The sequence below is a fragment of the Pseudorca crassidens genome, chromosome 11 (assembly GCF_039906515.1).
Source record: "Pseudorca crassidens isolate mPseCra1 chromosome 11, mPseCra1.hap1, whole genome shotgun sequence".
Taxonomy (NCBI): Eukaryota; Metazoa; Chordata; class Mammalia; order Artiodactyla; family Delphinidae; genus Pseudorca; species Pseudorca crassidens.
This window is the reverse complement of record NC_090306.1, coordinates 12,237,481-12,257,713: the sequence shown is the minus strand read 5'-3', so window position 1 is coordinate 12,257,713 and position 20,233 is coordinate 12,237,481. Positions and strand designations below refer to the sequence as shown.

At 37.3% G+C, this 20,233-nt stretch overlaps 1 protein-coding gene across 10 annotated transcripts in view; it reads left to right on the top strand.

Annotated features, from left to right (window-relative positions):
* Positions 1 to 20,233, top strand: part of EPS8 (EGFR pathway substrate 8, signaling adaptor) — a 191,422-nt gene that overhangs the window by 151,070 nt on the left and 20,119 nt on the right. For all 10 annotated transcript variants that reach the window (XM_067695779.1, XM_067695780.1, XM_067695789.1 and 7 more), the window contains 5 exons: positions 1,971 to 2,119; positions 4,802 to 4,985; positions 9,375 to 9,508; positions 13,139 to 13,238; positions 14,072 to 14,215. In XM_067695779.1, the coding sequence (XP_067551880.1) occupies positions 1,971 to 2,119; positions 4,802 to 4,985; positions 9,375 to 9,508; positions 13,139 to 13,238; positions 14,072 to 14,215 (711 nt within the window). The remainder of the gene's footprint in view (positions 1 to 1,970; positions 2,120 to 4,801; positions 4,986 to 9,374; positions 9,509 to 13,138; positions 13,239 to 14,071; positions 14,216 to 20,233) is intronic.

Below are 20,233 nucleotides of genomic sequence, written 5' to 3'. Positions count from 1 at the left end.
ATAGAGTATCCGATTTCTACTTGTTTAGTTATTGTTGAATAATTGTTGCTTTTTAAGCTCTTTTAAAAATTAGATCAAGGCCATCCATATGCAAATAAAGTGATGCTAGCTCGTTAACAAAATTTTTATTCTTTATTCTTCAACACATTTGATACTATCTTAGTTTGTGTGTTAGGAAGCATTGTTTATAAAGCAGTTTTTGCCGCCTCTTCTCGTTTCTTTCACAAGTCTTTCGCAGATCATAAGTAGGTATCTAGGCATTACACAGAGTAGAACTATAACATAGTGAGACTGGTTTCCCTAACACACAAAAATTAGTCTTTGTGATCAGGCTATGTATCTGAAAACATTGCTTTATTTTATATTTTCTTTTCTCAAAAATGACTCCTTATTAATGGTCTCCCAAACATAGTACTTCTATTGCTTCTTTTAATGTTCTGTCTGCGGAGTCCCAGACATTTCACTTGGACAAGAGAGATGGAAAGGAACATTAATTCAGGGCCTGCTACCAGTCAGACAAAATTTAGTGGCTTTAAACCTTGAGTGTCCCTCCCTGTATCCTCAGCATCTCCACGCAAGCGTACCCACAGCACACACGCAGGCATGTGTGCCTACTTACATTCTTCAGAGGAAACTATGGCCCATAGCCTTTTATTTACTTTCCTTTGTTCCATTCCCTATTCCCACTGTTAAACCAAAGACCTTTAATATTTCTTTACTTCTTTACTATCCCTCTCAGTTATTCCTGCCTATTTATTAGAGCTTATAGGGCTTGGACGTTAAAAAAAAAAAAAAATCACTGTGCCAGGCTTTCAGGGTAGGTTTTGTTCTCAAATAAGGGTCTACCCACCTCCTTTATCCTTCATCTTTTCTTTCACTTATTCTCATTCATTCCCCTAACCCTGTGTCTTCTGCAGTTCAAAGTCAGATAAGTTTTGGTCCAAGCTCTCAAGGGAGAAGAACTGAAAAATAAGGCCCAAGTTACAATGGCATGTGTAGCTGATATGCATGCTTGAGGACCCCAGGGTGCCTCAGAGTTACACTGTGGGGTTACGAAGGGCTTCTCAGAAGAGGTGATATCCGAGGAGAGTTCTATTTAAAATGATGGGGAAGGGCCTTCTGAGGGCTGGGACACAGCATGTGCGAAGACACAGAGGAATAAAACAGCATAGCAGGCTCAGCACACCTGGATGACTGGACTCTTGGTCAGGAGCCATTCAAAAAAAAAATCCCTTTATTCTTGTGCCGTATCTCTGGGAAGGTGAGATTTTTATAAAAGGGCTCTGGTTCCTGTTCTAGGAGATACCATTCCTTAACCAGGAAATAGCCCCTGAGTAATAAAATTGGAGCAGCGTTCAGACACCTACTTATCATCATTTTGCTTATCAGAGAGTTGCACCTGTTTATTTGTTTTTGCTAATCATTAAGTTATCTCTTTTAAATGAGGGCAATTTCCTAGAATTAAATTCTGGGAAGAAATACCATCGATTCGGAGGACCACTTCTCATCTTTTCTCTCACCTTTCTCTCTGGCTCCTTTATTTTTATATGTCTTTATAGGCACAGCCATAGACTTAACTCGAGCCTTGCTTCTCCCTAAAGTACTCATTTCTGGAACCATATTGTTCCAAGTTTGACATAATAGATTTTCCAGTAGAAATACATATTTTTTTTTAAGGCAGTGATCGTTAAACCAGCTGACTTAGAATTCTCTGGATAGCCATTAGTACTTTCCAGGCAAAGTACAGTCCTATGAAGCCAATAGATAGACCCTGTGAAAGTTGTTAAACTATTAACTTCATTTTAGATGATTAGGCACCATTGGGCTGGAAAGACTGCTCTGGATGAAGATTTAATTTGAGTATATAAAAGCTGCTTGTTTTTATCATAGGTTTTTTTTAATCTGCACATTTTGAAAATGTACAAATAATCATCATCTTCTTGCTAAAAAGTGATTTGTTGCCATTTTAGGTTGTGCAGGCCACAGGAGGTCCTGAACTAGCCAGTTCAGTACTCAGCCCTCTACTGACTAAGGACACAATCGATTTCTTGAGTTACACTGTCAACGTCGATGAGAGGCAGCTGTGGGTGTCATTGGGAGACTCGTGGATGAAATCCAGGTAAACATATATATGAGTCTAGCATTGAATACCTATAATACTTAAAGTATTGTTCTTTGTCTAGTACATGAATCTAGTGAGAGATTTATTCAACCTTCTATGTATGAAGGAGTAGGTGTTGTAGATGAAAAAGGCTAAACCCTTAAAAAGCTGGAGGTCTAGTGGAGAACATAGAAGTGTGCAGTGTAAGATACGATGAGTACCAGGGGTGACTCATAAATAAACTGCTGTCACTTGGCAAGATGGAGCCGTCAGGAAGAGGGTTTAGAGAGGAGGGTGCTTAGCTTTCAAAGAAGAGCTGGCATTTAAAATCAACAGATAATAACACTAGGAGGTATACGTGTATAAACAAGGGTGTACATACAGTGTTTGCTAGGCACTCTTCCATGCACTTTACATAGGTTCCATTTTTATGCTATTTTACGGGTGAGGCAACTGAGGCAAAGACAGGTTAAGTAATTTGCCCAAGGCCACACAACTCGTAAGCAACAGACCTGGGATTTGAATCCAGGCAACCTGGCCCTGAAATAGATGTTTGTAATTATTTTGCTCAGCTGCCTTTCAGCAGGATGAGTAGGATTTCCACAAATACGTAGCAGGGAAAGGGCCTGCTCAGTAGAGAGAGCAGCATGACTGAAGCCATGAAGCAAAAAGTCAAGAGAATGGAGCGTGAATGTGGGTTTAGCCGGAGTATAGACTTTGGGTAGTGGGGGATTGTGGAGGATGGGGAACAGAGGAATAGTGATGAATGAGGTGTACAGAAATGAGCAGGGCTGGGTTCAGCCTCCCAGTGCCACGCTAAGGAGCTGGAGTACGGTTCTGTAGGCTGCGGAGAACCAATAGCTTTGTGAGTAGGAGTGCGACACAACCAGACCTTCGAAAGATCAGTCTGGTCATTGAGTCTAATAAGGACATGGACAAAAGTTACTAGAGGCGTGAGGCCCCTTGGGACGATAATGCAATAGTAGAGGTTCCTTATTAATCAGCATTCCCTGGGACTAGAACCATGGTGGTGGGAATGGAAAAGAGGAGGGGATAAGTTTAAGAATTGTATCTCATCAGTAAGGTGACTGTGGAAAAGAAGTCACTAACAACTGCAGGATTCAAGTTTGCTGAGCCAAGCAAGTTATAAAACTATTTCTCATTTCATTATATGTGATTAAATAATTTCTGCTTTCTTCATTTATTTGAATCTTTTTATTTCTCTCACTACTTAGAGGAAATCATTCAGTATGGTCACTTGGAAGTTTGTCTTCGTAATGCTTTTAGGCTAGCCTGAAAGTAATGGACCAATTCATATTTTTTTTTCTGCTGTTCTTCTATTGAAATATGTGTAAACCATTCCCACTTATATTTTGGACTTTGGCACCTGCTTGTGTGGGAATATGGTTTACACATGGAGTGGTTTACCAAACAGAAGATTCTTTAAGGGCACTGCAGTTGTTGCTTTTTTGATTGAAAATGTTATCTAAATTTATTTCTGCATATTCTTTATATATGAATGTAGCATATTGTATCATTTATATATCATACTATGAAAAAACTGGTTAAATAGATTTCTTAATCTATTAGATTTATGTAGGTTATGCTTTTATGGTAAGCCTAGGTAGGGATCTTTTCATTTTTTTCCCATAAACCCTGTTTTTTTTCCCATAAATTTTCCCATAAACCCTATTAAATTTATCAGATCTCATAGTACTAAAATAGTTGAGGGTTTTTAATTTCTTTGTCTTGGGTCCCACCTCAAAATGAGAAAATTAATGACTATTAGGAAACCTACATCAAAAGGAACTCATATTGTTAGCCCTTGACATGAGAAAATGGTCATTTCAGATCCTAATTATTTAGAGTATTAGGAAGTGAATATACCAACTTAAAAACTCATAAAGATAAAAAAGAATCCTAAAGGAACATAATAACCAGAATCATTTCATCACAGTAGAAGTATAACCTGAAGAATTAAATCATGTGTGAAAGATAAAACAACATATTTTAGCAGAATTTAATAATGTCTCTCCCAGTTATTTTTGTGGTTCATGAGTGATTAGGAGCTTATAGGAATAAGTCTCAGAGTTACTAAATAATGAATGGGTCATGATTATATTACAGATTAGTACTAACTTGATTTTACTGATGAAAACCTAGCTGATCCATTCAATTTATAAAATCAGTAATGTGCTTCATTTTAGGAGACTTCATAACTTAAAAGATCATGAGCCTTAAGGATATTGTCTGCTGTTTGTCTTTTGAAAAATACATCTCGTATCAGGAGGCTTCATGATGATGGGAGGGGAGTGAAGGGAAAGACGAGGATCAGAAACGATTTGATGCTTAGAGAAGCTTATGTCCTAAGTTCTCACCAGACTTCTAGCTTCACATTCCTTTCTCAAATTGTCAAAGATGTATATTTATGTTAAAAGGTTGAATTAATGGATAATTGAGGCAGTGTAGCGAAAGCAGATCATAAAGTAGAATTCAGACTTCCTTTCATTGTATCAGCATCAAATACTAACATAAACATGTTTACTTTCTCTGTTTGGATAGAAAGAGGGCAGACTACGTGTGAATTGTTTTTGTTTTTATTTGTTTTTGTTTTTTTGTGGCTAGCCTTACTGAAGATCCTTTTGAGCATGGAGGTGTTTCTTAATTTTGCTGTTCGTATGTCTTAATGTCCTTCTGCAGAGCAGAGTGGCCAAAAGAACAGTTTATCCCACCCTATGTCCCACGGTTCCGCAGTGGTTGGGAGCCCCCGATGCTGAACTTCATGGGAACATCGGTGGAGCCGGATCTCTATCAACTGACTGAGTCCGTGGCAAACGCAGCAGAACAGCATCGCAAGCAAGAAACAAAAAGATTATCCACGGAGGTAGTCTTTCAATATCATCTTTTGTGGGAAGTGCAGTAATCTGTGTGTTCTCTTGTAATTCTGATTGTGAGTTCTCCCTTTACTGATCTGAAGATTGTTCTCAAATCAATGACTAGATGTCCTGCTGCTCTTAGGTACCTCTCACCTCTTTGTCATGGTGACAGTTGCTCTGTTTCCCTGTGAAGCCCAAACCCAGCCCGTATCACACCTCACAGCGTGCCAGCTCTCCTCCTTGAGCCCTGGTGATCCCGTCCTTTGGACTGTGTACTTTCCCTGCTTATCAGGGAATTGCCCCACTGCTGCTTGGTCTGTTCTTTCTATTTTCCTCTCCTGTCATCAGACCCTCAAGACAGTTCCTTGACCCAGGACCTTTAAGCCCCTCCCAAGCAGCTCTTTCCTGAATGTCCCATTTCTTTCTTTTATTTTTTGGCCTCATTCTAAACCTCCCGAAGTCCTGTCAGCCTGGCTAGAAGGCCAAAGCTCCTCCTGGACTCCAGTCCCAGGTCCAAATGATGACTTATAACACTATTACATCCTGAGGAGATCATAAAATATAGTGTATCTTTTATGATCTTTAGTAAGCTTTAGATGATGATTTATTGGGGGAGCAAATTGAGGGATTGAAATTGGGTATGATTATCTCTTCACATTCCTTAAAAATGATTTTTCTATGACAATTCTTGTTCTGACAGAAAAGAAAATTAAACACTACCTAAAGCTGAACCAAACTGAGCGGACGATCACAACCCAAGGAGTTAGATGAATGAGGTCTAGTTTGAAGAAGCAACAGAAAATTAATGACTAGGTCCTCCTTGAAGTCCTGTTCATTTCCTTTATTTAATTCCTTAGATTAATCTTCTCCGATCCCTGTGGGTATTTACAATGTGGCAAATATGATATCAAGGAATGAATTAGGAAACTAGAGTATATCCTGACTTTTAGGGAGAAACATTTATATAAATTAAATTTCTTAAAATCGTTTCTTTCGACAATAGCCATAGTATTATAGAAGATTGCTTAAATTCTGAAACTTTAAAAATAAAGCAAATATACTTCTCTGAAAGTAATATTTTTCTACTGTAATTATTTTTTCCTCTGGCTGCATATAATGGTACCGGTGGATTCTGTAACTGCCCTTCCCTCTAACTGAGTGATTAAGAAGGTGACCTCACAGTTCTGGGTGCAGGTTAGCAGACATATGTCCCTAGCTGTATTTTATAGTTCAGACCTCATCACAATGAATTTTCCTTCCTCATAAAGGGAAACTTTTCTAGAGTAAAAAAATGTAATCAAACGTGAAATTATGATACACTTGCTGTTGCCATAGTTACAGCTGAGTATTTTCAAATCATAGAAATTTCTAGTTTACAGTCCTCATGTCTTAAATAAGAAAATATATCCACTTTATAATGCATGCCTCAGAAATTCACTTTTGTGAGTTCTTTTTCAATTTGTTTATTTAAAGAGAGAGTAATGTGTTCTGGCTTCCAGTATAAAAGTTTGTCTACTCTCAGAGAATAAGTAACTTTCAAAGAAGAATTATTGAGAATTCTTCCTCGTAATGAGTTATCATTTTCCTGTTGTAAACTATTGTCCATTTTATGGCTTAAGCACTTATTCAGAGGTTTGAAAAAAATGAATTGAAAAGCACCTGCTAGCAGTTCTATGGGATTTTATATCTTAAGATTTTGTTGGAAAAGAGACCAAAGTAATGGTGACTTAAACATGTATAACATGCAATCGTCCCCAGAAGAGAGATTTTATTATACTTTATTGCACCTATAATAAATGCATTCAGAACAAGACTTGGGTGATTCAGGATCTGGTGGCATAGGTGACAAGGCATGACAAATATGGGTGGCAGTACTCAGCTTCTTTCCTTCCTCTGAAGCAGCAGCCGCCCTGAGCAGTGTTGTGTAGTCATCACAGTTAGTCACTTGTCATCATTTCTCTCCTCCCTTCTCATATTCCCAGTCACTCTCAGGACCCAGTGACTTTATACTGTCCAACCTCACTGTTATGTTCAGAGCCAGGCAGAAGGTGTGGGTGATTCTGTTTCCTCAACTCCTCCCTTTTATAACAGCATTTAACAACAACAAAAAAAATGGCCTGATCATGTAGGGAAGTGCTAAACTGAATTAATTAAGCCATTTGTTCTTTATTTTATTTTTTAATTCCAGCTTTATGGAGGTGTAATTGACAAATAAAAATATAAGATATTTAAAGTGTGCGTCATAATGATTTGATATATGTGTACACTGTGAGAGGACTCCCCCCCATCTAGCTAAATAACACATCCATCTCCTCACATATTTATCTGTTGTTGTTGAGAACATTTAAGTTCCACTCTCTTCAAAAATTTTAATTATATAATACAGTGTCATCAACTATAGTCACCACATTTTTATTAGATCCTTAGACCTTATTCATTTATAGCTGAAAGTTTGTACCCTTTTACCAACCTCTCCCTCTGTCCCCCACCCCCAGCTCTGGCAACCACTTTTCTACTCTCTGTTTCTATGAGCTTGACTCTTTTTTTTTACATTCCACATATAAGTGATATCATGTGGTGTTTGTCTTTCTTATTTCACTTAGTATAATGTCCTCAAGGTTTATCCATGTTATCATAAATTGCAGGATTTTCTTCCTTCTCATGGCTGAATAATATTCCATTGTATATACATACATACCACATCTTACTTATCCACTCATCTGTGATGGACCCTTAAGTTGTTTCCATATCTTGGCTATTGTGAATAATGCTGTAGTGAACCTGGGGGTTCAGAATTCTCTTTGAGATCCTAGTTTCATTTTCTTCAGTATTATACCCAGTAGTGGGACTGCTGAATCATATGGTAGTTCTATTTTTAATTTTTTGAGAAACTTCCATACTGTTTTCATATGGCTTCACCAATTTACATTCCCACCAACAGGGCACAGGGGTTCCCTTTTCTCCACATCCTTGTCAATGTTTGTTCTCTCTTGTCTTTTCGACAATAGCTATTATCAGGTATGAGGTGGTATCTCAGTGTGGTTTTGATTTGCATTTCCCTGATGATTAGTCATGCTAAGCACCCTTACATATACCTGTTGACCATTTGTATGTCTTTGGAAAAATGTCTTTTTAGTTCCTCTGCCCATTTCTTAACTGGATTATTTGCTTTTTGCTATTGAGTTGTATGTGTTCTTTATCTATTTTGGATATTAACCTCTTATCAGATATATGATCAGGTATATGATTTCTCCCATGCTATAGATTGCCTTTTCACTTTGTTCCTGGTTTAAGCTAAGGTATTGAAATGGTAAAAGTTGTTTATCTGTATTTGTACGTTAAGTGCAGTATCCTGATATATATTCCACAGGAGTAATATAATGCGGGTACTTTGACATCAATAGCAGTCCATTGGAGACACCTCACCTACACTGTCTGTGGATGAACTCAGCCCTACTCCTGCCAACTTTGTCATTTGAATTAACTACAGTAAATGTGCATTCAGAACTTTTCTAAAACATTCCCAATTTCAAATATTCTGTCCCAGTGAATCCATAAACAATTGAAATTCCAACGCTTTAGGGTCTGTTGTGCATCCACCATACTTCATTTTACATAAGGAAACAATACAAAATTCATAGATGAACTTTTTTGGTTTGTTTCTTTGTTTTTGCCCCATAGCTTTAAAGCCATGCTGCTTAATGGGACCCGTAGATTTCGGTTCTCCCTCCCGGTAGCCCGTTAGGCTCATGTCTGCGTTGTGTTAACTGCAAAAAGAAGTGGCTCCAGCTTTGTCTTATCCTGGACTGTTGACTCTCAGGATCAATGTGTTTTTGCGTTTCTGTGTTTTCCTTAACAGTAAATCCGATAATAGTGCTGCCATTTAAAAAAAAAAAAATAGTGTCCATGTACATTTAAAAAAATGAGAATAATGAGAGAGGGTGGTATAATTTTAACACATAGAATTCAGATGATTTTCATGTGATAGTATTTACTTTGCTAGGGTGGTAAAGGTCTGTTTCTTAAACATAGAAAGCAAAAGTTAAGGGTTTCATTGTTGCTGTTTTTAAACCAGTTTTATTTTATACAAGCTGTTAAAGTCTGCCTAATACCAAAATCACCTATTACTGAAATTCCAGAGGAAAGAATTTATTGCTTTTATACAATAAAAGCATTGGGTATTTCCTGAATTAAGATTTAGTCTTTGCACTAATTACTTTTCTTATTATAATTAGGTCTTGGGCAAAAACCCTCATTTCATAATTTATTAACATATAATAGTCAATCACTTGAAAATGAAACTGACCACAATGTAGTGGAGGGTTCTTGTTAACTGACGTCAGTGCTCATTCAAATAGTATTGGTGATTCTTTAATCTTTCCTCCTCTGTCTTTCAGCACTCCAGTGTATCAGAGTATCCTCCAGCTGATGGGTACACAGTATTCAATAACATTTATGGAAGAGGGCCCCATCTGGACCAAGGGGAAGCTGCTGTTGCTTTTAAGCCAACTCCTCAACGCCATGTAGATAGGTAACATTTCATGGGCATCATTTGGAGAGCTGTGGACGATTATCTCTGGTTTAGTGCAAACAGTTCTGCACTGTTCACTGCTTCTTTGAGCTTTCCATCTATTAATTGTTTGTTAAAATTTCAGTTGTTCCTTTATAGAGCTGGCTTTGATGAGCAAAGTCTCCAGTCTATAATTCTAACTTAGTGCAAATGCCATTGGATAACTTTCCATTTTTTAAAAGATGCCTCTGACAGAATCTGTGAATTAAGAAGAAGAATTGTTTTGAAACTCTCTAGTTTGTACCAGATGGTCTCTAAGGATCTTTCCAGCTCTGTAACTTTTAAAGGAAATAATTTCCATCTTTATCTCCCCCAATAAAAACAAACAAACCTTCCTTTAGATAGAAGTATTTAAACTAAGTATAAACTGAATATTTAAACAGAATCAATGCCTTATTTGCCATTTTTACCATTTCATTTTTTATATTCACTTTCCAGGTTTACATTTCATTTATTTTCCCATATTTTTCTCTCTCCAAAAATTCAATATAGGCAAAAATGGAGAATTGAGATGGGGAAGAAATAAATTGAATTGAAATAGGGTCACTTTTTCAATCTTGTTTGCAGTGTAAACTGCATGTAAGGTTTACATAGAGGCCAACCCATACACATAAGAGAAAGAAAAAAGGTGAAATATTGATAACACGGATATGGGAGAATGATCATTAAGATGAAGTGGGGTAGAGAGCTTGTCCTACCCCACTTTGAGGTACTTTCCTACCTCAAAGCCTGTCTTACTGTGAGTGTTACATGCCCTTAATTTCTCTTCAGTATATTCTTTTCTTAATAGAATCTAAAGAAGGTGGGATTTAAAATTTTGGTTTTTTGTCAGGGATGATAACAGAGGTAATACTTAAGTAAAATGATGTGGAAATGATACAGTTATTATTCTAAGGGCACCAGTAACGTATTAAATTCAGTACAAAGAAAAGTCGTCAATGAATAATACATTTTGAAAATGCCAACATATCAAAGAAGTTTGAATTGTAGATTCAATTTTTAGGAGATACAGGTGAAAATCAGTTTTGAAGTTTAAAAATTATTTCATGGCAATTCTTCTTGAGAAACTTGTTCTTCATCCTAGTACTTTCTTTTTCCTTTTTTTTTCTGTCTTAGCTGTCAGTATTCTAGAAATTATTTCAGATTAGTGAAGGAAATTCCATGAAGGGCTATTCAAGTATATAGATCTTAAGACTGTCAATATTTAGCCAGAGAAATAATTTTTTTAAAAGGAGTAAATTGTATATCTCAGTTGCCTTTATGGGTCCAATTTCTCCCCTAGGCTATTATAATAGGAGCTGGATAGTTTAATAGACAGCTGGATCATTGATGTTGCTAAGAAAATTTGTCATAATTATTGAAAAAACTGTCTGAAAGTTCTGGTCTGATACGTAATACAGAGGTTTGGAATTTGTTTTTACAGTAATTATTATTCATCTTAAACTCTATTACATGCCAGGAATGCATTAAATACCATATGAAGTATATTCACTCTTCAGTGAAATTACAGTGTCATTTAGGGAAACCGCCTATTGAATTTAGCACCCTCACCTTTGATGGATTATAGTTCACTGCTATTCAAAAGCAGTTCATGTTTTAGAGAAGTCTCAGATTATTGCCATCTCTGTGTCGACTCTGTATCAGCTGGGTATCTGTAACTCCAAATCAGAAATGGAGACCATGCATTTTGATATATTCTAGATCTCTTAAGAAACTTTGGTACATCTGAAAAATTACAGAGTGTGATTTTCAGATTGATAACTATGGTCAGTGTCACACCCACATTTAATCTATAGAGGGCAAGAAACTATAAACCATAAATATTTGTAAATTCTAAAGCACTTTGCAAGTGCATGCTAGGCAGTCACTTCTGAGACATGCAAGATAGCAAAGACTTCAACGAGAACTACAGTCAACTTTTCTTTTAACCAACGCACTGATTGATATACACAGTGGCAGAGAGTTATTCTTCCCTTTGCTAAACAGTACATTCAACTCTCTGTTATCAGCAGTGATTTGGAGAGAAGAACATGAGGGAGGAGAGAAAGATAGAAAACTGAAGTTACTACTGTTTTGCTAACCTTTGGAGTGATCGAAACACGTTTCCCCCTCAAATGAAATTTTAATGGAACGTGATCATATAAAACTAGAGATAGGGGTAGGAAGTCCATGGAACACAGTTTAAAATTTATTATTATTAATAATATATAATAATTATTTGGCCATAATTTCACTTTTTCCACATTTTCTTAGTTTTTTAATATACCAAAAATTGCCTATATGGTTTACAGGCTATGATTTTCCTTTGTTCCTGTTTCTCTTCTCCTGGAGTTACTATCCAATAGGTAGCAGATTACCTATGATGACAAGATATACTGTGCCCACAGCTGTCCTGCAGGCCCCGCTGTGACTCAGTATTCCAGACAATCTTGGTGGGCAGCAAGCAGAATGGCCACTTGACAGAGGAAGGATGACCAAACATCATTAGTGCCTTCCTGCTTTTTCTCTTACAAAGGAAATGTGGGGATGTAAATGGAGGAGAAGATTAGGGAGTAAAATTAGTTAAAAAATAATTAAAGTTATTACTTCATTATTGAAACGAAGAGAATATTATTACGTTGTTGATATACCAGGTTTTATTATATTATATAAAAGTATTTTAAAATTATGTTGTTAAATCTATTAATGGCCATTTAATGATTAAAAGAAGTATTTTGGGGCTTCCCTGGTGGCGCGGTGGTTGAGAGTCCACCTGCTGATGCAGGGGACACGGGTTCGTGCCCTGGTTTGGGAAGATCCCACATGCCGCGGAGTGGCTGGGCCCGTGAGCCATGGCCGCTGAGCCTGCGCGTCCAGAGCCTGTGCTCCGCAACGGGAGAGGCCACAGCAGTGAGAGGCCCGCGTGCCGCAAAAAAAAAAAAAAAAAAAGAAGAAGTAGTTTATTTTTAAAGTTTTCTTTTTTAAAAAAATACTGCTTAACCCATTAACAAATTAACTAAGAAGTGTTATTACTTAACCCATACCTTCCTTTGCAATTTGGATAACTGGACAGGGCTTTCCTGAATATTGACACTTAGTCATAATTTTTTCATATATATTTGGTTAATGAATTGAAGACATTGCTTGAATTAGTGAAATCAACATATAATTTAAATTACCACTTTGGACATTATATTTAGTCTCCCTTAATTTTATGAAACATGGTAACATCGACCATTACCCTGGTTCTTTCATGGTAGAAATGCTGGCTAACAAGGCAGTATCCAGTCTTTTGGATATTAGATTTAACAGACAAAGAATTCATAGATTTGCATTCTAGATTTGGCTTGGCACTAACTAGCTTTGTAATTTTGCATTATTTATTTTTACCCTAGCCATAGTTTGTTCATTTTAATGGTAAAATCTCCAAAATATAATCAAATCAAGTACTCATATTCTCATACTCTATAAAATATAATAAAATTAACCACTATCTAAACAACTTGTCCAAATGGTTTCTGGTAGGCACTGGCTTGCCTTAGTGTTTCACTTCTGCTTTCAGCCTTTAGGAAAAGCTAGCAGAGTGATTATCTTTTTTCTTTCTTTTTGTAGAAATTATGATCCACAACCCAAGAAATATGCCAAATCCAGGTATGACTTTGTGGCAAGGAACAACAGTGAGCTCTCAGTTCAAAAGGATGATATCTTAGAGGTAATAGAATTTTACCTTTTTTATACTCTTAATAAAGTGGATTTATTGTATTCCTTTTCTGGTATATATCTAAACCTTCCTCAAAGAAATGCTGAGGTCAAGAAATTATTCTTCAGTGTTAGTTTGTTTTACCAAGGATACACAGCATATTATAGATACCTATATCTGTTTAGGCAGGGTAGCTCCTTTATCTGTTTTTTGTTTCTTTGTGGGGGGGGGTTGGATTTCTTGGCTTACTTTGCTCTCTTCCTCCTTCTGGCCTTTATTCATTCTGGAATCAAGGCTGGTCATCTCTTCAGATGTAGATGCACCATAGTATTTTAATAAGAGAAAACATTTCCTCCTTCCTATTTTAGGACCCTTGCACAAATGTAACCAGCAGTGAGTGTGCTAATGGTTTTGGGAATAATCTCCCATGACTCTCAAATTTCTTTCTTCAGTTATAACTGAGACTTCATCTTCTTTAATATATAATATGGCATAGTTACAATAGTAAAAGAAAAAATGTTTTTATACCTTTCCTCTCTATTCTAAGGATGGAGACAATAGACCTTTTCCGAGTAACTCATCTTAAGTACTTCAAATACCGCAAATGGCTAAGCATTCTTGGGAGGTAATATGGACCTTGGGTAGAGTGGTACCAAAGCTGTTCTATACTAGTAATTGTAATTCTTAGTGTAATTCCTGACAGTCATTTAACCCACAGTATGTTGATGCTGAGTCAGCGTATTAAAAGTGAAAACATTTTCTTGGTCAAAGAATAAAAATCGAACTTCCTTCGTGGTTCGGTTTGGGTACACAAATGCCGCCTTTATTTTCTTGCATGATGACAGATCCTTGATGATAGGAAGCAATGGTGGAAAGTTCTAAATGCAAGTGGAGATTCTGGATTTGTGCCAAACAACATTTTGGATATCGTGAGACCTCCAGAGTCTGGACTGGGGCGTGCGGATCCACCTTACACGCATACCATACAGGTAATTACAATTTTTGAGCAAAATTTAAGTTTTTCGAATTTTCAAGTTCATCTTTCCTAAACAGGGCTTGAACACTTTTTATGTATTAGTCATTTTGAGATTTAATTGACTGTATAATTTATACCTTTTTCCTAAGGCAACAGGGGGACAGTGGCTAGGGACATAAGGAAGAATTATACATATGTTTTTCTGATTGACTTCTTCAGGAAATTGCTCAAAATGTTTATCTCAGTGACTGTTCCTCTGAATGCTATTTTTTTCTACCCTATAATATTTTTGACATTTGGAGAAATAGTATTTCTGCCTCTTTACTCTTACCCAGAGCCCTCCTACCCAAGGGGCCTGATAGAGAATGGCCCTGAGACAGTGGCTGGAGTGTCTACCAGTTCATCTTCACCAGCCTTTGCTCTCATCCTCTATGTAGACTTTGATTATAGCCTGTTTGCTTTCAACTTTCCAACTACCGAATCCTAATCCTTTTTTAAAAACTGCCTTCACATGGTAGACCCTCCACCCAAGTTTCAGCGCCATTATCTTTCTTCAGATGTGGTAATCACAAGAGACCAGGGCCGCCGCCATGTGCTTTTGAATCTGTGACAGGATCTCTAGAATCACACCTGCCGGCAGAAACGGAATGGATGGACTGTCCCATGCTTAGCCTCTGAACCTGTGGTAGCTACTTTCTCATGCCCCCAGGAAAATTCTTTTCATTTTCAGAATCTTGAGCAAAAGATCACATCTGACCCCATAATGATGTCATAAATTTGCGCAGAAGCTGAAACTGCATAGAATATGCAGTGAAATAGTGAAATTTCATGCCTAGGCTAAGTAAAATGCAGACTGTCCAAACCTAGAGCTGTGGTCACGTGCTGCTATGACCATTCTGTACGGATTTCTGCCTCCTCATGGCATTCAAGCCCAGCGCAGGCCCTGCACTTATCCAGAGAGACTTCTGGCCTTATGAGAATTCGAGAATCAAGGAAACATGTAAAATAAAGGATAGATGTACAGTTTATAGATCTTGATAACTTAAAGCGGTGGCAGTGGGAATTCTGTTTGCTGTGCTTATGTTTGGGCTGGCCTGATGTGCATATATATTATGTACTTATGTTATGTTCATCATTTGTCATTAGCTATTGATGCCAAAGAAGGAGTTTGAGTTATTCAAGGTATGGTCTACTCCATTTCCCATGGATTTTTGAAGTGAATTTTCTAACTTAGACTTAATACCTTTTTCTTTCCTAAGTTCTATCTTTTCTGATTTTTGTGATGTGGTTACCTGACATAATATAGGCTTCTGTCTGGTTTGTAAATACCAATTCTTTGTGTTCTTTCCTATAGAGGTTTTCACTGAATGCCTTAAGCAGTGTTAAAGAGTGTATTCCTAAACCAGTGATGGAGTGCATACCCTTTGAGCTATATGAACTGGTTTTTTTTTTGTTTTTTTTTTTTTGCGGTCGCGGGCCTCTCACTGTTGTGGCCTCTCCCGTTGCAGAGCACAGGCTCTGGACGCGCGGGCCCGCGGCCATGGCTCACGGGCCCAGCCGCTCCGCGGCATGTGGGATCTTCCCGGACCGGGGCACGAACCCACGTCCCCTGCATCGGCAGGCAGATTCTTAACCACTGCGCCACTAGGGAAGCCCCTGAACTGTTTTTAATATTTAACTCATGATAAACAGTAAGAAGCACTATTTACAAAGGATATCCCTAGTTGTTGTATGTGAGCAGAAGCCCAGATTTTATATATAAAATGTTAGAAACACTTAGCCAAATTTGTTTTTATTTGTGTGCATGGTTGCTAGGAATGGCAAACTCCCATAAAATAAGATACCCTAAAACTTGCAACTACTAACGTGAATTCTAAGTATTCTCCCCACCTGAGGTTTCCTAGGGAATTTAACCTCTCTTACCTTTCCTGTTTACTGTTCAGTCTTGTTTTTTTCTTCAATTTAGATTCCCGGCTTGGGCCATAAGTTGACTACTCTGTTTAAAGGTTGCTTCTGTGTAAAGCTGAACCCAAACTATTAATACATATCATAGGTAGAGTACTTTTTGAGAACATAAAATTATTTCTCCTTTCTTGAACAGAGCCTCAGCTTATATTTTTGTCAACTTTGGCAAAACCAAGAAATTTTTTAAGTGCTCACAAGTTTCAGGAGTTTGTTTGGCTACTTTATGTAAATAGAAGCTTGTAGGGATTGCTTGTTCGGGCTGTTTCCTTTTAAACGTTTCAACACTATCTGACTGTCTGCTGAAATTTTCTGGATACAGCTCTAAATGCAGTGATATACGTAGAAATGTGTATAGAAGCTGTGTGTGTGTGTGTGTGTGTGTGTGTGTGTGTGTGTGTGTGTGTTTAGGTTGAAAGCTCTACTTTTAAAAGGTATTAAAAACAATCTACTTTTTAACATCTCCTGAAATATTTGGTCTCAGCCCGACAAAACCACCGAAATCTTGTAAAATTTTAATAAGCAAGGTTGAGAATCTGCTATCTGTTATCTGGCATAAATATGACTCTAAAAGGATTCCTATTCTCAAAGCATTTATAACACACCCAGAAAAAAATGACTAGATAGAATAAGATGAAAAAAAATCACTCTCAGAAATATATGCCAATTATTTTATATCTCTACAACAGCGTTACCAGACACTTTTATCTAAAATATCTAAAGAAAAATCCTGCGGCTTATTTCAGAATGACAGTAAAGGTACCACCATATTCCTATAGATTCAGCTAATCCTAACACCCTAATCTCATAGAACTCCACTGGATTACAAACATATCAAAAGCAATTCTATGTCTTATTTACCTTTTCATTCATTCACCCCACAAATATTTATTGAGTGCCAGCATCTCCCACTTGAAAAGAAAGACAGAAATCCTAGGACTGAGCAGTTCCTCCATTATAGCCTGCCTCCCAGAATCAAATATCCAGGCCATCTGCCCTGGCTTTGCCCCTCCCTTTGTGTTTGTGTATCAGGAGCAGTGACCCTCTGTCTGCTCAGAAGTGGCTGACACTTTTTGCCCTGTCTCGTCCATCCAATGACATCAAAATTTTACAGAAGTTTAAAGAAACTTCTCACAAAAACATTTTGTATCCCTGTACTGTACTACAGAAAGATGCTCAGACTCTATGCCACGTCCTTTAAGGACTTCACAAATACCAGTATATTTTAATTCCTACAACAACCTTGTGAAGTAGGCACGTTTTATATATGACGAAAGTTAGGTACAGAGAAGTACCTTGCCCACAGTCACATGGCCGCATGAAGCCAGAGTGGGGTCCCAGGACTCTGGAATCAGAACCTATGCTCTGATATGCTCGACTGTCATGAAGAATAATGCTTAGAAAAGAGGCGCTAAATTCCTTAACTTGGAATATCTGGTTTTCTTTAGTTTACAATAATCTTTTGATGTTCCCAACTGCCTGCCCTTTGTTACAAAACTTCTATATAACCTGGCTTCCCCACTTGCCTCCCACGAGCAGTTCTCTTAGGGTTACTTGAGATGCTGCCTCCCAGGCTTGAAGTCCTAAAAATTCCTGCTGAATAAAACATAACTCTCAAAAAAAAAAAAAAAAAAGACTGATATCCCATTTTGTACAGACATATAGTTTTTCACTGTATGAATGCTTAAAGTGACACTTTCTCAGAATAGGTTTACCTTGCACTGTACTGTGATCAAAGTTGATCTGATCAGTCATCACCCTTGGAATTGGGTTTTTGCTTTATGCCTCCATCACTTGGGTTTCATTAATTCTTTCATTTTTTAATCATTTAAGAAAATAACCCAAACTATGTAATTCACTTAGAAAGTAGGCTTTTTTGGAATGGTGGGCATAAGGGAATTAGATGTGAATGATTTCCACGTAGCATCTACAAGTCACCGAATTTTAAAAAGCCACAGACTTAGGATGTTAGATTCATACTTACATCTCCTGTAAATAAATATGTAGAAATACTGGCAGTTGCTGGGGGAAGGGCACAAGAGCAGCCCTTGCCTGCAGTTCACACACTGTTGGTTAGAGATTTTCTCTGTTGGCAGGGATGATCATACCTGGCACCAGCCGTCGATAGGTGTTGAGTTGCCACCCGCTGTCCCTGCGAGTCCAGGCTATTTAATATCCTCACATTTGGAGTGATTTTTTACAGCTCAGTAAAGACTACCATTCCCACCGAAAGTGTTTTTCACCAGGGTTTCAGCAAAGTTTTAAAAATGAAGGGGAGGGAGGTAATAAAGAATTTTCGAAAGATGTGGAACATAAAAAAAATAGATGGGTTGAAACCACAGGGACAAGGAAGCAAATGTTTATGAGAGATTACGGAGAAATGAAGATAAATGACATATCTTTTGATGAAGATTCTGTTATAGAACATTCCAGGACTTTAGAGTACTTTTGCTGGGCAACACATGGACATCCAGGGTACTTCCTGCCCACCTGGAAACTACCTGCCACATAAAGTTTCCTGATATGTCTTTTGACTTGATTCCCTGACCTCTAGCACTTTGACTGTTCATCTACCAGAATCACCCTTTTGCCAACGTAGATTCCCATGTCGAACACCAAGAGCAGAAACCAATCCCTGCCCTTATATTATTTCCAGTATCTTCAGAGGTTTGACTAAAGAACTCTTTTATTTATTATTAATTATGAAGTCCACGTGCTTATTATTATTATAGATATGCTTACTCTACAAGATGCAAATAATTTTAAATGTCTGGTCATTATGGTCCTGTAAATTCAACACAGAGTTTCCCCATCTGCTCTGTTTCCGAGCAAGAGATATTATGATATTGTGGAAACAGCTCCAGTCTAGGTCCTGGTGCATGAGGATTCTAGTCCTAGCTCTGCCACTGACTAGCTGTATGACCTTAAAGAAAGCGTTTTCATTTTCTCTGCTCCAATTTGCTGAGCTGTGAAATGGAAGGGGCCAAGTTTCATGATCTCCACAATCCAGTCTAGATATAAAATTTTATTATTTTTCTATATACATGTTAAAGTAGCCCTAAGTTAAAAGTGGAAATGTTTTCTTCAGGTGAATAGTAGACCACTAGCACTACTAATTTTAGCTCCTGTTATGAATGCTCTGTTTTTCAAGCTCAATCCAGATATTCAGACACTGCTGGACAGAGAGGACAGTTTTACTAAAGATGTCTTTATTTTCATTCCAGCAGACCAACTTCCTGATGATATTCCGTTCTTAAAAAATTTTTTTAAGTTAATCTTAGAACACTCTATTCATCTATCAATTAGAGGCATGGTCTTTAGACAGGGATGGTTACTTTTTATTCTGCTTCACGTGTTGACATTTTTCCAAATACTTCTTGCAATAATTTGAATAATACCTACTATCTCTCTCTTTCCATATATATATAAATTCCTGCCCAAAAGGCATATTACAGAATCATAAAATTTTCTGTTTGCTTAACTGCTTACAAGTTCAACTAAAGTTCACTAAAACACACCATGATATATATTTCCTTTTGTAAATCAGCTTAAGAGTTAGTCTTACATTAAATGTACTCTAATTGAATTCTTTATAAGCTATAAGAATAAGATGAACCTTTATCTTAATATTTTTAAAACACAATACTCATACACAAATATCTACTGAAATACTGTACATGGTTTATGCTGTAGTGTGAGCCTATATAATTAGTTTTCCATGGCTAGATAGTGGTGGAAATTAATTATATATTTACAGGCTCCTTCCCTGGTTGATTTGTTGGGAGGTAATCTTACTGTCAAAAACTAATTTGCTCACGGTTTCTGATATTTGATGTAAAGTATAATTGATATTATCTAGTTCCATCTCCTATGTTAAATCTTCTCATTTGATGTGATTTGCTCCATTTTCCTAATAGCAATTACTTGGCGAGCTGTCAGAGGTAACTCGTATTTGTTCCCTCAAGGCACTTACTTCTTTTTAATGTAATTTTTTGGATTCAATCTCTGGACTTAACACCCTCCAAACATTCCAGCTGTGCCTAGTTTTCACTGCAGAGTGCCAAAGAGA